The sequence below is a fragment of the Lytechinus pictus genome, unplaced genomic scaffold, assembly GCF_037042905.1.
Source record: "Lytechinus pictus isolate F3 Inbred unplaced genomic scaffold, Lp3.0 scaffold_19, whole genome shotgun sequence".
Taxonomy (NCBI): Eukaryota; Metazoa; Echinodermata; class Echinoidea; order Temnopleuroida; family Toxopneustidae; genus Lytechinus; species Lytechinus pictus.
The window spans coordinates 1,175,905-1,197,463 of record NW_026974140.1 but is presented as its reverse complement, the minus strand read 5'-3'; the positions used below and the strand labels follow the sequence as shown (position 1 = coordinate 1,197,463).

The 21,559-nt window shown below is 34.7% G+C and overlaps 2 protein-coding genes across 2 annotated transcripts in view; one reads left to right on the top strand and one right to left on the bottom strand.

Moving 5' to 3' along the window:
• Nucleotides 1-6,502: 6,502 nt before the first annotated feature.
• LOC129261057 (G-box-binding factor-like) lies at nt 6,503-19,873 on the top strand. The gene is made up of 6 exons (XM_064114486.1): nt 6,503-6,634; nt 8,734-8,835; nt 10,074-10,239; nt 10,975-11,093; nt 12,195-16,768; nt 18,687-19,873. The coding sequence occupies exons 3-5, from the start codon at nt 10,122-10,124 to the stop codon at nt 12,597-12,599; spliced, it is 642 nt and encodes a 213-aa protein (XP_063970556.1). The 5' UTR covers nt 6,503-6,634; nt 8,734-8,835; nt 10,074-10,121; the 3' UTR covers nt 12,600-16,768; nt 18,687-19,873.
• The window catches only part of LOC129261059 (putative nuclease HARBI1), a 27,418-nt gene continuing 18,738 nt past the window's right edge, over nt 12,880-21,559 (bottom strand). Inside the window, exons 3-5 of the mRNA XM_054899095.2 lie at nt 14,144-14,595; nt 13,550-13,686; nt 12,880-13,202 (exon numbers count right to left, since the gene is read on the bottom strand). Coding sequence (XP_054755070.2) covers nt 12,914-13,202; nt 13,550-13,686; nt 14,144-14,595 — 878 coding nt within the window. The 3' untranslated portion in view covers nt 12,880-12,913. The remainder of the gene's footprint in view (nt 13,203-13,549; nt 13,687-14,143; nt 14,596-21,559) is intronic.

The following is a 21,559-nucleotide window of genomic DNA, read 5'->3' as shown; positions in this document are numbered from 1 at the left end:
TCAAAATCGGATAACATATATCGAAGTTTTTGAATTTTAAATAAAATATCAATATTTTGTGAAAACAGTCATATGCACATCGTCATGAATATTCATTAGGTTATTTGGACGTTATTACGTGAAGTCATACATGTATAATAAGTTGCGGCAGTAAATAACTAATGCACTTAATCGGTTGTCAATCCAATTTTTTTTTAATAAACCCAATTTCATACATGTATACGCGTCGGCATTTAAGGACGTTCCACAGTTATGTTTGTGCGCATCATGGTCTGCGCGCTGACGTCAACAATGGATGAACTTGTGATTTAATCAGCTGTAGGTAATGCGAGCTGATTTTTTCCTTATCTGCACTAAATGCAGATCTGGGGCCCGTTGCAGAAAGAGTTGCAATCAATCGCAACTCTAAAAATCACGCGCAACTTGATATTCAACCAAATAATTTTTTTTTTTTTTTTTTTTTTTCATATACAACTAATATTGAAGTTGGAGAAAATTTTTGCTCAAATCATATCATAGAAGGATATATTTCAAATATGTTACCCCGTTTGGATTGTCAGTGCAGTTCTACGTGGTAGTCCCAGCTGTGTACCTGAATGTCATGATCTCACTTCACACTCCAACGAGGAGCCCGTCATACTTTGGTAACGTACTGATTGCGATATCCTACTCTATTTGAGCGGTTTTATAACACTTAAACTGCCTAAGATCTTTTTGACTGATCATATTACATCCCATAAACTCATTATTACGTTATCATGAAAACAAATGAATGCTCAGAAACGCCGGGTACAAACAACTTTCGTTACAAGTTACCAAAATATGTCACAAAGACCAGTCTGGAAAGAACAGTGAAATACTTTGAAAATGCTTTCCGACATACTGTTGAGAATGAGAGTGTTGGAAAATCTCAATACATTTATGAAACTTTATGTTCTACATTTCCACATTTGAATAAAGACATATGTCATCATTTCGCAAAACATGAGATTGAGAGCCGCCATGTTGAATCATCTGAAAATGCTTTGGATCAACGACCAGATAATGATATATCTACTCCCAATAGAGTTTGTCATTGCTCTGAACTAAATACGAAGCTGAGAGAATTGCAAAGTCAAGTTAAATCCCTGTCCTCATGTATTGACTCATTATTATCTGCTCATTCATCTCTTGACAATGAACGTATTAACAACATTGCCGACGAAGCTGATAAAGACAATCAAAATCAAGATCCCATCAAATCTCCTACCTATGTACCCGGTGGAGATGTCAATAACCCCTTTCATCTACTCTTAGAGGACAATGGAGATGATCTCTTGATTGTTAGTACAAAGTCCCAATCAGATCAACTATCTGACTACAGAGAAAAGCATCAGAAAGAATGTCTACGACTAAAGCACATTGAACAAAACAAGGAGAGAATGAAAGCCAACACACTAATTATCGGTGACTCAATGCTAAAACCAATCAAACCATCAAACTTGTCCAGTTCCATAAAGGTCATCTGTAAAACTATTAGTGGAGCTAAGATCGATGACCTTTTTGTTCCAACAGAATCCCTTGCTAACAAGCATAATGTAAAAAAAGTTATCCTCCATATTGGTGGTAATAACATTCCTATTAACGATGCTATGTGCATTGCAACGAAGGTAGAATCTTTGGGTTCACAAATACTTTCGAAACGCCCAATGGTTACCACAATTACCATCAGCTCTATCATAAATAGAAGGCTAAATCAACGTGAAACTATGGAGAAGATTAACCTTGCAAATAGTCTTCTACTTAAAGTAGCTGAAAATAATGGTTGGAATTACATCAACAATGATAATATTGATGAGTCAAATCATTTAAGTATAGATGGAGTGCATCTAAATGCGAAAGGTGCTTCTGTATTTGCCGGAAATCTGTTTCAACATGTCAATGGAATCTCATCTTCAGATATAACAGTACCACTGAAAAGCACCTATGTTAAAACTTCTACTGATAATCCTAATTACGCTGATATTGCTGTGATCGGAAACCCTATGTCTCGTAACGATCGGATGCGTTCCGGGATACCACCGTTGCCTTATGTGCCACGCCCACTTGAGTTTGACAAGCGACCCACCGAACCATGGCAACGTACACAACGCTCGATGCAACACAATGGCGAATACTCTGGGTGCTACTTCTGCGGTGAAAGAAACCATAAGAAAGAAAACTGCCGCTTCGGTCAAGAAATCGAATGCTTTAACTGCCATAAACTTGGACATAAAGCTAAACTCTGTAGATGGAATAATTCATAGAACATCGGCCAAGATGACATTGCCGATCAAAGTTTAGACTCCAAAGAGACAAGTACACTTAATATTTCATCTGACTCTTACAAAAATGAGTATGATCGTTGTGCTGTTCTCTTAAATCAAACTAAAGGATTGAGAATCGCCCATCTAAATACCTGCAGCTTGATTGATAAAATGGATGAACTGAAATTTTTAATCAACAAACTTAATCTTGATGTATTTTGTATAACTGAAACTTGGTTAACTCCGTTTATTCCAAACAGTTCAATTTTGATAGATGGGTACTCCATATTCCGCCGTGACCGCGCTGACGGTCGCCGTGGAGGGGGTGTGTGCATTTTCGCCAAAAACTCATTGTCAATCGACGAACGAAATGATTTAAATGATAGTACTGTTGAAAGTATTTGGGTGAACTTAAAAGCACCATCATCTGAAAACATACTTATATGTTGTTTATACAGACCTCCAGATGCAAACAATGATTATTTTGAAAGAATGGTCGATACATTTGAAAAGGCTTCATCTGAATCGAAAGAAATGTTAATACTTGGAGATCTAAATATTGACTATCCTACCACACATGATATCAATGACAGTGTTAACCCTATTAATCTCATTGAAGATCTTTTTGCTCTTACTCAAATGATAGACAAACCTACTCGGGTGACGTCTTCATCATCCAAATGTATCGATCATATCTCATCCTCCATGCCTGAAAAACATGTCATTAGTGATGTTGCCAAAATAAGTGTAAGTGATCATTATCTTGTATTTACTTGTATTAGTTTTAAGTCTACCATTAATGAACACAAAACCAAACGTTCTCGTAATTATAAACACTTCGATGAAGAAAAATTTATCTCAGCCGTTCAAAAATCGGATATTCTTAGGAAAAATGAATATCAGAATCAATCTGTAACTGATGCATGGCACGAATGGAAGGTTGAATTTATCAATATTTGTAATGAGTATGCTCCTATCAAGACAATTCGCGTAAAGAATAAAACATGCCCTTGGATCACACCTGATATTGTGAAGATGATTTATAAAAGAGACTACTTAAAAAATAAATCTAATCTACAATATTCAAATGAAATTAATAAAGAATATCGTATAATGAGAAATCGTATTACTAATCTCATTAGAAAAAATAAACAGAAGCATTTTAATGATATCATGCATAAATATAAGTCAGACTCAAAAACACTTTGGAAAGAATTGCAAAAAGTTACAAATAAAAATGTTAACTCGGAAAGTTGTAATATTGACTGCAATGTTATAAATGATTATTTCACTAATATAGGCAAAGAAATATCTAAGAGTTTTGATAATTCATACATTCTAGATTGGAAACACCCCAAATGTATTCGAACTTTTGAAATTGAACAAATTAAATCTAAGAAAATACTTAACTATTTGAGTTGTCTTGATACTAGCAGTCATCTCGACATACTGAATTTCGATACTAAGTTACTAAGACTTGCTGCTCCCTATATATTTGAATCTCTATGTTCTATTTTTAATGCTAGTCTGTTCACAGGTGACATACCCTGTGATTGGAAGATTGCCCGCACTACCCCTGTATACAAGGGCAAGGGGAACAAAGATGACATTTCAAACTATCGACCTATATCTGTAGTATGCCACATATCTAAAATGATAGAAAAAGAAGTTCAATTGCAATTATTAAACTATCTTAAAGAGAACGATATGATCAATGTCGATCAATATGCATTTCTCCCTCACCATTCTACTATCAACTGCCTTCACAGGGTAATTGATGATTTTCACGAGGCTCTTAACAATAAAGAACTAATTGGTTCATGCTTTCTTGACATTTCTAAATGTTTCGACTGTGTTAATCATGAAATACTCTTGCTTAAACTAGAGAAATATGGTATTTATGACAAAGAATTAAAATGGTTTTCTAACTATATTACTGAAAGAAAACAACTTGTTTCTTCAAAAGGTAAAAACTCCTCTATAAAGGAATTACCAGTAGGGGTACCACAGGGCAGTGTACTTGCTCCTGTTCTATTTTTATTATTTATTAATGATATATCAGAAGGCCTTAATAATGCTGTATGTTCTATTTATGCTGATGATGTAGTTATCTATGTTACTGGCGATAATATAAATAATGTTACTGTAAATTTACAAAATACGATAAACACACTAGACAACTGGTATAAGAGGAATCGTCTTAAGATAAATGTTAGTAAAACGAAGACAATGTTAATTTCTACAAAGTCAACAGAAAATCTTAATATCTACATTGATAATGTACTCATAGAGCAAGTTCATTCTATCAGGTATTTGGGCATTATTATACATGAAAATTTAAAGTGGAATGACTATTTAAGACACTTATGCAAATCAACTGCTTACAAGATTTACTACCTTGGCAAATTAGCAAAATTTTTAAACAAAACTTTACTTAATACTTTATACATATCGTCCATACAACCATGCCTTGATTATGGTGTCTCAGTATGGGGCAACTGCCCCAACAAACTGAAATTACCCTTATTGAGACTTCAAAAAAGAGCGGCCCGCCATGTAACCTTTAACTATGATTATAATACAAATTCAGGTCTTCATTTAATGGACAAACTTTCCTGGCAAACGATTGATGATCGCCGTGACTACTTTCTATCAACCCTAATGTACCAATGTGTTCACGGTCTTGCCCCATCCCGATTATGCAATGAAATAGAAATGTACTTCGACAGGCATGGATTAAACACTCGTAATGCTAACTCCCTTAATGTTGTACCACCAAAACCTAATATTCAACTCTTTTGTCAATCTTTTAAATATGCCGGTGCCAAAGTATGGAATAAATTACCGATAAATTTCCAAAATGCTCAATCCTTAGATGTATTTAAGTCTCTATACAAAAAATCTAAATCTAATATGTCATAATAATCCCATCCCTGAACTTATATATTCAGTAATTTACATTACAATTTTATTCTGTCTATCATTATTCAAAACTCTCAGCCCCTACTTATTTTTGCAATTTGTTTATATACTGTAGTTGATAAGGTCATACGTATACCTACCCTTCTTTCATGTAGGCCGATCTATTTTTTTACCACTAATAATAAGGTGATCTATAATGTTTTCATGTTTTTGTATTACGCTGATACTTTTATGTCTTACCCTGTTTTTCGATATATGCCTATTGTTATATGCCTATTATTGTCATTACTATTTTATCATGTTTTTTATACACCAGGACCAAGATGAAAAACAGTAATTTTATCTCTGATCTTGTGAACCTGTTTAAATATGTGTGAATAAATAAATAAATAAATAAATAAATAAATTAACAGCGCGCATTTGGGACTTGCGATTGATTTTTTAGGACTTGCGTTTAAACGCAACTCTTTCTGCAACGGACCCCTGGGGGGCGTTTCATGAACATTTCCCGTCTGACATCTTGTCAGATCCGACAACTACGTCATCGTCTGACATCTTGTCAGAACTGACCAAAAAACCGTTTCATGAAGCTCGCAGCGGCCGTCTGACATCTTGTCAGACGGTTTTAATTATTACATCGTAGTGAACGAGCCTACTGACCAATTAGGCTCCGCCCCAAACTAGCGGCAAAGAAAAACATTAAAAATTCTCGCGATCGTACCCTTCTGCTGCTGCTGCTGTCTGAGCAAAGATGGACACGAACACTCTAGGCGACACCCCAATACTTACCCGTGCTAATAAACTGGGACTCCACTCACGCGCGTTTGGGCCTCCCTAGCTTAGAACTAAGCACTAATATCACCTTAAAAACTAAATCTACAAGGTATGTATAATCTATTTATAACTTTAATAATGTTTAATCGGTACTCACCGGTTCTTTTGTTGCATTTTCAGACCATTTCTCACAATTCTTCGTAAATATTTGCGGCAAATTTTGTCGCCATAGACAGCTTAGCGTCCATCTTTATTGATAAATGGAGCGCCCTTTACGATAGTTGTTAATGCCGCGGATAAATCGTTAGGCATTTTGGCCTGTGTTCAAGGCGTTCTTTCTGTTTTATTTTTTATATTGAAGATTGTGCATTTGTTGAATAGCGCCGTCTACGTCAGGTATGAGATCGAGTGTATAAATACACTCTTCCCAAATAATTATGATTCCGACCTGGCGCTGTTTAACTCTAATCTCTTTCACCTAAATTAGCGATGAATGCTAGCATTATAAAATATATATTATTAACGTCTGACGAAAAGAATAACCAACCGATCAGCTGACGAGAACGCGAATCACGTGATCTTCATATCAGCTTCGATCGCGAGTCAGAAGAGAAGAGCAGCTGCCCAGAAAATCAGGAAAAAGCCGTGAAAATGTAAGTTCCCCTTCATTTCTTTCATTTTTTGTTGTTGCTAACGATGCATTTACACTATAAAATTATAATTTAAATAAGAGAAAGGAATAGAGCTTGTACTTGTGATATAATTGCCTAAATATCCTGTTCTCAGAGATTTCTAACCAAAAATACTACTGATGTCGCCTATGAGGTCCATACATGTAATGTTGGACCTCATTGGTACTAGGAGTGGACACGAACACAGAAGAACCGACGGTAAGTACAGTTTTTGAAAGTATTTGAGCCGATGAAATGAAAATAATGATATTACTTTTGCATATTGGCCTGAATATTTAGATTGCCTTGATACGGAATGGTATTGGAGCAACAGTTTAGAGGCATGAAATTGGTGCGAGAAGACTCATTGTGGTCCCACCAATGCCTTTCTGTGTTTTTTTTTACTTTCGCGAAAATGATGGTACGCGAGCTCGACAATTCTAACTTGTACTTGTAACTTGTTAGTTGTAGTTGTACTAGATCTAGACTAAAGCTATACTTAGTCTAGGTCACTTATCCAATGTACAAGGTTATGATATAACCTTGTCCTGAGTTAGTAACCCCTGTGTGGTGAAATAAAGTGGGAATAATGTTTGGTTTTTTTTCTCTTGACTTCTTGTTTGGGGGGGGGGGGGGATAAATCAAATGCGTGATTTGTTTTGACATTGAATGTAGTACTAGTAGAATGCATTCTTTTAATTATTTTTTCTGAATTAAAAAGAGAGTCTGTGACTATCTATGGAGATGGAGATTGCCATCAATCTCAGTTTTCCACCAAAAGAAGTTGTCATAAATATCTGCCTAAAATTAAAGAGGTTTTTTTAGCGCTCTGGTGAATAAAAAAAAAATTATTCCCCAAAGACCCAAGTCTAGAAAATCAGAACTTAATCAATGGCAACTGATTTTTTTATTGTCACAAAGGGTATTTTAAAGACTTTTTGAGTGTGTGTTGTATGATGCATAGATTCATCACATACAGGGTGGTTGCAGAGTGCACATGGTCTAGGCCTAGACATAAAAAGCCTTCAGATTCTGGGGATTTATTAATAATTTCTGACATTTAACTATCATCCCCACAGAGTTTTCCAAACTCGATCGCACTTTATCTTTATGGAGCACCTCGTCCTTGAATGTAATACATTGGATAAATGCTCTACGTGAGATCTATTAGTATTACTAATAGATGTAACGTAGACCACTTATCCAATGTTCACCCATAAATATTATGATAATCTTGTCCTCAGTTAGAAACCCATGTGTGTTAAACTTACATAAATCCAAGATAAATCCATGATAAATCCATAATTTATTGTTCGAAAATAGACATGAAATGAAATTGAACATGAATAAGATTGTCAATGTTTGACTTATTTTTCTTGATCTAGAATGGATAAATGCTTGATTTCTTGGCACATTTTATTTTAGTTCAGTAGATTCTAATTCATCATAAAAAAATATGTCTTGGCCCAAAACTAAATTGGATTCTTTAAAATTTTTTTTTCTAATTAGCCTCTAAACTCTAAAGAGAGTCTGTGGAGATGAAGATCTGCATCAATCTCAGTTTTCCACCCATAGAGGTCACCAAAATATGCTCAAAATTAAAGCTTTTGAGCACTCTGGACTTTCTGGTGAATAAAAATATGATTCCTAAGACTGGAACTGGGTGTTTTTTTTTTTTTTTCTTCACAAAACTCAAAAGTGATATTTTAAAGACTTATTTTAATGTATGTTAAATGTTTAATGTATGACCCACCACAGACAGGGTGGTTGCAGAGTGCAAGTGACGTAGACTTGGTCTTGGGAATCATTTTTTTTTTCATTCACCAGAGTGCTAAAATCTTTAATTTTGTCATTTCGAGCATATTTTTGAGACAATTACCATTGTTATAAATTTAACTTCAACCTTGGAAAAATTACATGATTTTTTTTAGCAGGATGCTGAATGAGCACTTCATCATTGATATTTTTTGTAACATGAACTTTAGTGAAATTAGGTCTGATTTTGATGTATAAAATGGGCCAGTGTTCATTGTAAATTCCATCCATTCTTTATTTTTAAATTTTCCATTGTTTTGAAACAGGATGGACCGAGAGTAACATATAACGACGCCCAAGTACAGGCGATATGTTCATATGTGAGAGAGAATTACACTGAATTATTTCCGTGTAGTGACAAGCCAAATGTAAGTACCACTTTATTGTAGAAACCATGACATTGTTTAATCCAAGTACCAGTTTAATTCATATGCAGACAATAGTTATTACAGGATTCTTATTTCTGTAACTTGTATCGCAATCTTCCCAATATTTCAAATAAATTTTATTATTGCTATCAATTTTATAATGTCAAAATTAAAGAAATAATCATCCAGAATCGAGTTTTGTTTTATGAAGGTCCCTGCAACATTCAATAGTATGCATGCAAATTATCCTATAATCCTATTCAGCTTCATCTTTTTAAATGCAAGTTATCATTTTTAATTTGTCTTTCTCAACCCTCTTTTCACCTCTTGCCATTTTCTCCATATCCTCCCAATCTTCCTCACAAAATATGTTTTGTTTCATTCAATGTTCCCAAATTGTTTTACTTGATAAATTGTATAATTGATCTTGTTTAAATTTCATTTCATATGCTTCATTAAATGAATGAATCTTGATTTGATTTTGAACTTTTAAAGTGTTTCTTGTGGTCATCAGCACAGACTTTTTATTGTTAAAAAATATTGACATACACCTTTTTACATTTACAACATACAATGAACTAAATCTGTTTAATAAATAAAGAAATTATTAGTCTAGTAATGAAAATGGTAAAATTTATGTTCAAAATATCTAGAACATTTCATAATTTTTGTCTCGCCTGCATAGCATAGCGAGACTATAGGCGCCGCTTTTCCGATGGTGACGATAGCAGCGGCGACGATGGCAGCGTCAACAATGAAATCTTGACCAAGGTTAATTTTATGAAATGTCATAACTTAGAACGTATATGGACCTACTTCATGAAACTTGGACATAAGGGTAACCAAGTATCACTGCTCATTCTGCACAAATTTCCAGGTCACATTATGAAGGTCAAAGGTCATTTAAGGTCAATGAACTTGGACCATGGTTAAGTTTTTTTGAAATGTCAACATAACTTTAAAAGTTTAAAGGCCTTTTTCATGATACTTGAACAAAGGATTAAACAAGTATTGCTGATTATCTTGCATCAGTGTCAGGTCACATGATCAAGGTCAAAGGTCATTTAGGGTAAATGAACGAACGTTAACCATCAGCACTGCTGCTGTATTGAATTGCGTAATGCAGGCGAGACTGCCAGGGGCGTTCCACTTGTTATTGAGTGTGTGTCATTCAGAACAAAACATCAAATTTGATAAACAAAACACAGATTTAATGCATTTTTTCGTCTACCTTTCAGACCAAAGGACGGGTTGCAGAGGCATGGGACAGGGCAGCCACCACATTGATGAGTGGTGGTCTGCCCATTTCTAATGCCAAGAAGGCCCCTGGTGTGCACCTCCGTGACCTATGGCACAAGATGGTGTCGAGGGCCAAAAAGTACCGTGATGACCGTTCACGTACAGGTAAGATTGAGACATATTTCACGAACCTTGGTTACATTTTGAAATTATTGTATGTTCTACATTTGAACACTTTGAATGCCCGTCGACAATGGGTGATTTCAAGTTCGGTGTTGGCCTTGGTGTTGGTGTTAGTGTTGAAATTTCGATTGCTTCCCCTAGCTCCAAAACTTATTCAGAGTTTGTAAAACTGATCCAGATCACATTATTGACATCTCAACAACTAGTGAGTGACTTTTCGGGACCATCCTCATTTTATGTTTGGACTTATAATTGTGTAAAAATTGACCCAACACCAACACCAAAAGGTCAACACTGAACTTGAAATCACCCAATATGTGTCCTGTTGTAACAATTTGTTTTTTCCTTGTGAATTTATTCATCGTAGGATTTTAACAATTATTGGTTCATATAATATAGAATAAGATGCATGAAATACAAAAATTCCATGCTTGTTGATGAAATTGATTGATCATTGGAACCTTTGTAATGTTGTATCCTGTGCAAATTTGATTACTGTTTGTGCCAATTAGAATGCTGTTCATGTTTAATTGAATTCGATTTTCCTAAAAGTCAATCACATGTTGAAATCAAATGGACCTTAAATATTTGCTAAATAATTTTGATAGACATTGACAATTGATTTCACATCATAATGAAGGAACTTTCATTTATCCCAACGATAAGTTCATGAAGTTAGCAGGAAAATCCTTTAAACACATTAACTCATCTTAATAGGTGGTGGCCCTCGACCCAGATTCCATCAGCGCCATGAAATGGTCATGGAGGTGCTACCTAAACCTGCATGCATGGGCTTTCTTGGCCAAGATAGTGAAGGAGGGAATTTAATTGCCTTAGTGAGTAATCATTTCTAATGCTTCATTTGCAACTCTTCTGTCATTCATATATTTCATGTATCCTCTGTATATTTCTTCTTCTCTTCTTACAATGGAAACAGAAACTTTGTCTGCAAACATACACCACCAGTTCTTGTGAAAACAATTACATAAGAATGCAAGAGTGGTGCCAAAGCACACCTGTGAATCTTGTACTACTTATTCTTCTCTTTCTCCTTTTCAAATCTACCTTTTGCTCTTGTTCATCTCCTAGATCTTCAATATTTACATTTCTATATTTGTTATAAAAATGAGGAAAATTGCCCGCTTTTTTTGGAAGGGGGGGTACCTTTTAATAAGCCTAGATTCCCTCCCCCCTAAATAAAACAAAAATTATGCATGTTGTAAATTGTAGTTTTACCATTTGATAAAACTAGTAAATTTTATGATCTGTGCAATCTCCCCTCCCAATTTCTCTCTTTCTCTCTTTCTTTTTTTTGAAATTTTCCAATAGAAAGGGCATATTATCGCTTTACACTAGAGACACCATTTTTTCAGTTTTCTAAAATGCAAATCTTGATGTTCTAAACATCAAAGTTTACATTTTCATTAGACATTTTATGAACATGTCACCCGGTATACAGATACTTTTTTACTTGAAGAATAGATAGTGAAAGCAGCGTTAATTCGTAGATACTGCTTTGAACTGATTTTTTTTTTTTAGATTTGGAAATGATTTTCAGGATTATACAGATTTTTTTTCTGTTTACTTTCTTAAATTGCAAAAGAATTAGATTTGCATGTTCTTTTTATGTTCCTCAAACTCTTTCATTTTATTCATCACAGAAAAATGGAGTCTCTACAGCTTTCTTACTTAAAAAGGATGTAATGAAATTAGACCTTAAATGACACACAAAAAAATGATATTTGTAATATTCTTATGAAAATATCAATTTAATGATACATGCACTATTAACGATGATCTACAGTAATAAATCTTTTTTTGGATTAATAAAAAATATTTACAAAGTCTAAATGAGTTTTTGTTTTTTCATTGCTGATTAAAAAGTCTCTGTATTTCAAAGGTAAAAATTTTAACATTTTACTGTATTTAAATTTCAGCTAACGAATACGGAAGACTTTGATAACATGGAAGAGCAATATCAGACAACACGGCAGCATCAACAGCAGCAGCAGTTGCAGCAACAACACCAGACACAGCAACAACAGCAACAACACCAGACACAGCACCATACCCAACAACAACACCAGTCACTCCAGACCCAGCAACAGCAAGTGCAACCTTTGCAAGAACACCATCAACAAGATCGACGGCAAAAACCACAGCATTCTAACCTTCGACAAGTGCGAAAAAGGAAAGCAGATTATCAGTGGGAGTTGCTGGAGTGTGAAAAGGAAAAGCTAGGTGTAATGAGGCAGAGACTAGAGGTTGAGAGAGAAAAAGTTCAATTATTGAAGCAAATATTTAACAAACTTAGTGGCAATGTGTCAGAGAATGAATCATAATTCCATAAACAATTTTGATAGAGTAAAGAAAGTAATAACTATAAAGACCAATTGTGGAATAGTTAGAACAATCACGGTTTGAAAGAAAGTGATTGGAAATAATTGCATTTATCATTAAATGCACACAAAGGTACTGTGTTCTAATTTGTTTCATTAGATATGGTTTCAAATGAAAACTTACAATTGATGATTAGGAATTTTATAGCAACCAGACAATAGTAAAGGACTTTTTCTTCAAAAGTTTGGTATTAAAACCGATGACAGATAAATTTTTGGTACAAGTAAATTTAAAGGATGACAAACTGACAGTTGATTTATGCAAAAAAACTACGAATGATGTCATCTCTAACTTGTTTTCCTGTCATGGCATCCCCCTCTTCATTGAGGTCGTTGGCTTCATCACCAGCGTCGTCGTCAACCCTCTCCTGTTCAACCTCTGGCTGCTTCATCTGCTTGCTTATGTTATGAAGGCAGGCACATGCCGTTATCACATCGCTCGCTCGTTCTGGAATCATGTTGAGCCCTCCACCAATCAGGCAACGGAATTTAGACTTCAATTGTCCGTTGACTTGTTCTATCACAACTCTGGTGCAACTGTGAGCTCTGTTTGAAAATGAGAGAGAGAGAAGATTAATAGGACTACTTATTTCCTTCTCAGAGGTCTTTTAACCCTAACTAGGCCTGGCTTTTTTGGTTGTTCTGTGGCCGTAGGGGGTTGATTCACCCCCCCCCGGCCGTTTTTTGTCTTAAGGAAGAAACAATGTTATCTATGATGATCTCAGGATTTTTTTTTCTTGCTCCTTTACTCTTACACATGATTATTGTGAGTGAAGTTTCAAATGCCATGTTATCTGTTGTAAGATAAATATGATATATTATTGGTATACAGTGGACAGGTAATGCAGTAGGTATTATTAACTAAGAAAATGGTGGCATTGATTGTTACATACTGATTGTATCTTCTCTCTCCTCGTGTTCTTGGCAGTGGAACCGGTGTCATTAGCCATGATTGGAGGCCGTAGCCAGAGTCCCCCAGCAACAATCCATTTAGTGCTCCTTCTCTGAAGGCCTGGGCAATTACGCTGGTCTGTTGAAATGAGAGCAAGACATTTCCTATGAAAATTTCCCCCTCAGTTCTTCTGGCATTTGTATAAAGAGTGACTAACATTGTAACTTTAGCTTCATTATTGCTCTAGACCACAATTTGCTTCCTTCTGGCTTGAATTAGCAGTGGTTGTTATTGACAAAATCCCCAATCTATAGCTATGAGGTACATTTACATTTTATAGTATTCATTGTACTGAAAATTTCTTTTTGTTCAGTATAATGTTTCCAAATTCCTAGTTATGGCTCCAGGTTCATTTTATAGCCCTACTTATGAATTCATCTAACTTAAAATAATAACAATAATATACAACATTTATAAAGCACTTTATACAGTTCAAGAATACTAACTGAGTCATGTTGATTTTTTTTTTCATGTTATCTATTTTTTTTGGGGGGGGGGGAGGGGGAAGGGAGGATAAAAAACCTTCAAATCTTACCCTGCAAATCCTGCTATCGTGCGTAGATCCAGGCCATCGAGCAGAAATGCTCGTTATCTCATACCGGGCATTGCATGTTAGTTGGACATTTATACTGTAGAAGCCCTTTCTGTTTACAAAGAGATGTTCGGCTGCTCCTAGGGGGACTCCATTGATCCGAACATGAGTACCGTCAATAGCCCCAACCACGTTGGGAAAGCTTGCCAGAAGGAAGAAACGTCTTTGGGTATCACGCACTTCTTCTTGTGTGCAGGGAAATTTAATGGACTGTAGAAAAATGATTGATAAAAAAAGAATTGTTTGAATATTCAGACTCTCTTCATTTGAGATTAAGGCTAATGAAGCTTGCCTGCAAGGAATAAGAACTTGCTTTGTTGTTTTAACCAAGTATCCGATATATTGTGTTAACAAATGAAATAATATATGTACATATATATATAGATATTGATTAACTCAATCGTATGCTCATATTGTACAACATCCAGTTAGCAGGTCAATATTTGTACATAAAATTACACATGTGCTAAATGTCCAGCAAGTAAGAAATGTCTTTAAATTATTTGTAAATATGCATGATTTAGAATAATTATCAAGATGATAAACTTGAACAGAAGATATGAATATTATTTCAATGAAAATATTAACAGCAAAATTCCACACTAACACTCATGTGTATTTCTTTGATGTATTTTCTTGAAATTTGAAATAATTTATTAACTGCATGCTTACTTTCACATATTGTATTTTCTACAGAAAAGTAAAACAATTGTTGTACAAACATATTTATTTGATGCAGGATACAAATGAATATTGTTATAATGAATATTATTATATTGGATATTTTTATTGAAAAATATATATTTGAATTTAACACAGTATTGTTTAAAATAGCAATATATAGTACAAGTAATATATGAAAATAAGATACATGTTTGATGATTATTTATTAATAAATTCCAATCCCAGAATTAAAGCAATTGCCTCCCTATATTTCTTTACTTTTTGGATGTTGTCTCTGTTTTGCATATGTTCCAGGTAACTAACAATTGCTGTAAATACATATTTTATGTGGTAGGTAATTATAAATGATAATATTTATGAATGAATTTTATAATACCTGTATTTGTGAATTTAAAGAAAATATTTAAAATAACTGCCAGTAGTAATTAATGAAAACATGAAGTGTAAAATGATATTGATTAATTAATATTAGCAATAAAATTGTATGCTGTAAATTATAATAGATAACTTGCTTGCTTCTATTCCTTTACTTTTTGCAGATGGATTAGCAATGAGCTGCCTTTATTTTTCCATCTTTCATAAAAATGTTCACATCTTCTACAGTTGATATGTTCATCTTTTTATAAGTTTTGAAATAAGAAAAAAATCATTGAGTTTTTTTAAGAACATAATTAACTTGTAACATGTAGATTTACATATCTAACAAACCATATAAATATGAATAATAACTTTCCAAGATATAGAGAATGCAGCTTTTTGATCCACCAATGTTGGATCTTTTTCATAAAGGGCTATTGAGAATATTTCTCCCCACTGCCTGTTCACTAATTTCTTTAGTTATCTTGCTTCTACCTTCTCTAATTATAACTGCATCAGTATTTCTCATTTCATATTAGAAATAACTGCTTTATTCGAGAATTAGCATCGTTAACCATTAAACAAATATTTTTTGTTTAATTATCCAACATATCAAAATTGATTTAAAATTGAGGGTGGGATAGGATTATAATCAATCAACATCAATCATGATCATCACTGTCGCCATCATAGGTGTCGATCCAGAGGGAGATATGGAGATATTGGCCTAAATATAAGGTCTTGGGGCCATGGACCCCAGAAGTTTCATGATCAAAAGGAGGGTAGAAAAAAGAGAAGGAAGAAGGGTGAATATGATGGTTTTTTAAATGTAAAAATGCATCAAAAATTTTATTTATATCGAAATGTCAAAATTTTTGCTAGTTCGCTTTGCGGGTTCAATTTTTTTTTACCCCATAGGCCTACACAAATCGGGCCCCTCAAATTTGGCTAACTGTGCCACCCCACCCCGTCTAAATTAAAAAGAAAGGGAAAAGAAAATTGTGAGAACCCCCACCCCCCCCAGAAGGGGGTCTTCATATTCATAGAATAAAGTTGATTTCTGTCAACTTAAAAAAAAATTGACAAGCCAAAAAGAAAAAAGAAGGAAAAGTGGTATTTAATGACTACCAAATGAAGGTGATTTTTAATCTTCCCAAAAGTAGCATACCCAACAAAAATTTACGGGGGTTCACCCCTGCTTGCAAGGGTTGTGGATTTAGTTGTTCATGAGAAATAAATGCTGTATTTCAATTTGTTTTGTCTTATGAGAAACCAGTTATACAAATGCTTTGTAGAGAAATATGCATTTGTTTGAGATATGTCGTCATTAAAACACAAGATCAAAAGGCATGCAGGTACAAAATTAGGTGTATCAACCTCCCAGGATTTGTTTAAAATATAATTTTTATCATTATTTCTGAAGTATTCCACTGCGGCCCGAAACGACATTGAAATATTCTTCGAAATGCCGCCAGCTTTCGACCATGTGTAAACAACCCTGGACAAAATGTTAACAGTACGGTATAGGTGTCACGCGCGTAAAACGTTCCCCATAGACTTGTGTGTTAAAATGGCACTTTTGAAAAATTCATAAAAAATAAATGTGAAATTAGAGGGTGGAATGTTTACTACCAATGGATAGGATATATATCTGACATTCCAAATCTGACCAGGAAAGGGTACCGTAGCCAGCTCATTTTAAAAATAAATCGCCATTTATGAAGATAACTATGAATCGATCGAATTCATCAACTGAAACAGTAAAATAGTCCTAATTATTCCGCCAGTCAAAAAATAGTTCCAAATTACTTATTTATCTTCCCAATTTGGGCGAAGTAAGTCCAGTAGTTACCATTTCTAGAATCAGTGTTAGATTTTGAATCACATTCATACATTTTTGTCAATCAGCAATATCAAATTGACAAAAATTCGAATGGGTTGGGTCGAACGAATATCTTTAGCCCTCCTGATGTAATTAGGCTCGTGGAACCTATATTATGTGACTTATGTATTTTATTTTTTTGAATAGCTACTTTTCTATTCTTTTATATCTGTACACTCACACTAGCACAAAGAAATACATTGAAAATTCCTATTTTCTATGCAATGACCCATTTTAATGTGTTACCCATACATGTTATTTTCACTATTTATGGATGTATACAAATCCTACCTGCATATAGCCCAACAGTGAATGCAATGACAATATAGGTCCCTATCAATTGTAATATAAAAGTGTATGTAAATTCTGTGTAGATATCAGGATACCAGAACTGTCCCAAACATAATTACCAAATATACATGAGATTGGATGAGGAAACAATAAAAGAATGAGATACTACTTTAGTATATTTGCATTTGACCTATTCAAAATCTTCCTAGGGCTGTTGCCTCTCAGATGTAAGAAGGAAGAGATACATAGAGAGAGAGAGAGAGAGAGAGAGAAAGAAAAATAATTTTATAGATGGCATGGCTTAATAAAGAGGGGGGGGGGGCTATACTAAGATTGCAGCACACAGCCCCCCCTCCCTCCTTAGTTGAGCACTATTAGATACCTTACCTTACTCTGTGCCCCTTTCTAAATACCTTCTTGAAGGCACCACTCTAGTTCTCTTTAGTAAAGTTCTCAAAGTTCTATCTCCTCTCTACCTACCCCCTTCCTAAGAACAATTTTAACATGATGAATTTCTAAAGGTCTTTCTAATGCTAAGTAGGTGATGTACACTAACACAAAACAATGATAAATCAGAACATAAAGAGGCCTTGACTCTATACATTGACCAATATACATATACATTCCTAGGCTACACAGACCTACTAACTTTACCTGATGTAGCCCTGCTAGCCATTAAATCCATTTTTTTGCACCACTTCTGATGACTAAACATATTGATATCAGTGAGAAATTGTTTGCTACTGAAGAGTTTGGCCAGGTATTCCATCCACTACTAGGGATTTCCCATATTACTTACAGGTGTCACGCGCGTAAAACGTTCCCCATAGACTTGTGTGTTAAAATGGCACTTTTGAAAAATTCATAAAAAATAAATGTGAAATTAGAGGGTGGAATGTTTACTACCAATGGATAGGATATATATCTGACATTCCAAATCTGACCAGGAAAGGGTACCGTAGCCAGCTCATTTTAAAATTAAATCGCCATTTATGAAGATAACTATGAATCGATCGAATTCATCAACTGAAACAGTAAAATAGCCCTAATTATTCCGCCAGTCAAAAAATAGTTCCAAATTACTTATTTATCTTCCCAATTTGGGCGAAGTAAGTCCAGTAGTTACCATTTCTAGAATCAGTGTTAGATTTTGAATCACATTCATACATTTTGGTCAATCAGCAATATCAAATTGACAAAAATTCGAATGGGTTGGGTCGAACGAATATCTTTAGCCCTCCTGATGTAATTAGGCTCGTGGAACCTATACAGTTGTGGTCACGACAGTCTTCCGTTCTCTGAGAACTGTTAGAACTTCGGCTTAATTGAAGAATGACCTTCCAAAATGTTCATAAACTGATGTAAGTAATACAGATCTCTAGGCATATCAACTGTTTTTATCTAACTTGAAATATTTGGAGTTTTTGGACGCAAACAGCTGCAGTCTTGCAGACATGGACGTACAGTAATTACGAGTGAGCGAGTTGTATTGACAATACTATTGACTTTTGTGTTTGCAGACGACATACAATCGCCAACAATATTTGGTATGTATGGGACTGAAGTGAAGGCTGTGCGGTGCAACGAGAAGTGAGTGCGATCGATCGATGACGATGGTCAATCGCACTCTTCTTTCCCCCATATCGACTTGAAAGAAAAAGAAATAAAATGAACGAAATACATTAGGCCCTATATCAATCTTGCTCTCAGGATCATGACTTTTCAATATTTTAGGACCCCACTATATAACTTACTTAGTGTATTCTAGAGACTAGATCTAAGTAAAAAAAACTTTTTTATTCATGATGGCCAAAGTTAGACTGTCTCTACGTACGACGTAGTAGAACTAGATCCAAATTAATAGAAAAGGACAATTAAGAACTTACCTCATCTCTTTTAGAGCACAAAGCAAGTGTCACCCTTCTTATGACTCTTGATGCTGTTGATCTACTGCAGCCGTGGATAGTGGCTGAACTATCCATCACATATCCCGTGGCATAGAACCTCAGTGCTACAAAAATTTGCAGTGCTGGGGTCAGTGCATTACTCCTTTTAGTATTGTGTTTCAATTCATCTCCAATATAATCAATGATGAAGCTTACACCATCTCTGGTGAATCGGTATTTTCTGAACATATCTCTGTCATCGTACAGTTCAAAAGGATTGGATCTGTCGCGAAAAACACGCTCCCTATGCAGAGCGGCTCCAACCATAGCATTCACTAACGCTATCTTGGTTGTCATAGGCAGTGGACTTGTCGGATGAAATTTTGACTTGTCGGATGAAATTGGCATTTGTCGGTAGGTAAAGGGTGACCGACCAAATTCAAGATACTTGTCGGATCAAATTAGAGCACTTGTCGGATTTTTCATCCGACAAAGTTTCATGAAATGGAAAGTTGTCGGACGAATAAAAGTTGTCGGATAAAATGGGACTTGTCGGATAAAACGTCCGACAAGTCCTTTCATAAAACTCCCCCCTGATGTCTTATTTTATGAAGCTAATACACTAGAAATATTCCATGGACCATTTTTTTTTATTCCTCTACAATTTCAAAATAGTTTCTCTGTAGTGCTGCAAAGTATGATGAATATGACCCCGAGTATGAATAAATGAAAAAGTGGTTCGGAATTTTTCCTCACATGTAAGATACTGCTTTTGGCGCGTTTTCGGGTGTTTTAAGAAGCAAATTTGCTCTAATAAGAGTGCTGATAGTTTAAAAACAAGCACATGAACCCATATTTTTTAATGTTGCATACACTCCTCTACAACTTTGCAAAGTTTTGTGAAAATGACACAGATTTTGAATAAAGTGCAGCATTTTTTTGACTTCTCAAGTTTGTTATTGAAATTTGAAATTTTTGAGGTTGATCATCTTTCTCGCAATTTCTAAGAACTGAGAAAGTTGTTAGACTTAAATGAGCAAACAATTGACAGCAATATAGATCAATTATCCATCTCACGGATGCAATTATTAATCATATTGCAAAATTTGATGAAATTTTCATGGATTTTGACTGAGTAATAGGGCTTTAAACTCAATGCTGTGATCTCGTGAGGTCTAAAAATGCCAAATTCTTTTGGATGCGCAATACTTAAGAAGAACATCATCCATTTTGGGTTAACTTTTAAGCTCTATAGCAAAAAATCAAGCATATGGACCCATGTTAATTTTTGCATATTTGGAATATTCAGGTGCTAAAGTATCTATGTGCAAAGTATGATGAAAACGACATGGATTTTCAATATTTGGGAGCAAGACTGCGGAACCACTTGCATTTTAAACTGTATTAACAGACTTTTGCTTGTTTTCAGCGCATTTTGGGCTGTTTCAAGCCAACTCGCAATACTTTGGACACTGATAGTTTAAAAACGAGCGCATGGACCCCATATTTTAATATTTTAACGTCTTCAGAATATATTCCTCTACAAATCTAGAGAGTATGATGAAAATTACATGGATTTTGAATGCTTGGGAGCAGAACTACGGAACCATTCGTATTGTAGACATTTTGGACGGTATTATCAGACTTTTACTTGTTTCCGGCGCATTTTGGGCTGTTTCAAGCCAATTCGAAAAGTTTAGACACTAATAGCTTAAAAACGAGCACATGGACCCCATGTTTGTTATATCTTAACGTCATCAGAATATATTCCTCTGTAAATCTAGAGAGTATGATGAAAATGACATGGATTTTGAATGTTTGGGAGCAAAACTACGGAACTATTCGCATTTTAGACGGTATTAATAGACTTTTGCACGTTTTCGGTGCATTTTAGGTGGATTTCAATATTTTCAAGCCAACTCGCAACATTTTGGACACTGATAGTTTAAGAACGAGCACATGAACCCCATATTTTTAAGATTTTAATGCCTTTAAAATATATTCTTCTACAAATCTAGAGAGTATGATGAAAATGACATAGATTTTAAATGTTTGGGAGCGAAATATGGAACCATATGCATTTTAGAGGGTATTAAGAGACTTTTGCATGTTTTCGGCGCTTTTTAGGCGATTTTCAAGCCAACTTGCAACATTTGGGACATCAATAGTTTAAAAACGAGCACATGGACCCCACATTTTTAGTATTTTAATGTCCTCAAAATATATTCTTCTACAAATCTAGAGAGTATGATGAAAATG

Coding starts and splice junctions, on each gene's coding strand:
- LOC129261057 (XM_064114486.1), top strand. CDS start 10,122: ATGAGTGGTGGTCTGCCCATTTCTAATGCCAAGAAGGCCCCTGGTGTG. Junction 10,240..10,974: donor TGATGACCGTTCACGTACAG/GTAAGATTGAGA, acceptor TCATCTTAATAG/GTGGTGGCCCTCGACCCAGA. Junction 11,094..12,194: donor GAGGGAATTTAATTGCCTTA/GTGAGTAATCAT, acceptor TTTAAATTTCAG/CTAACGAATACGGAAGACTT.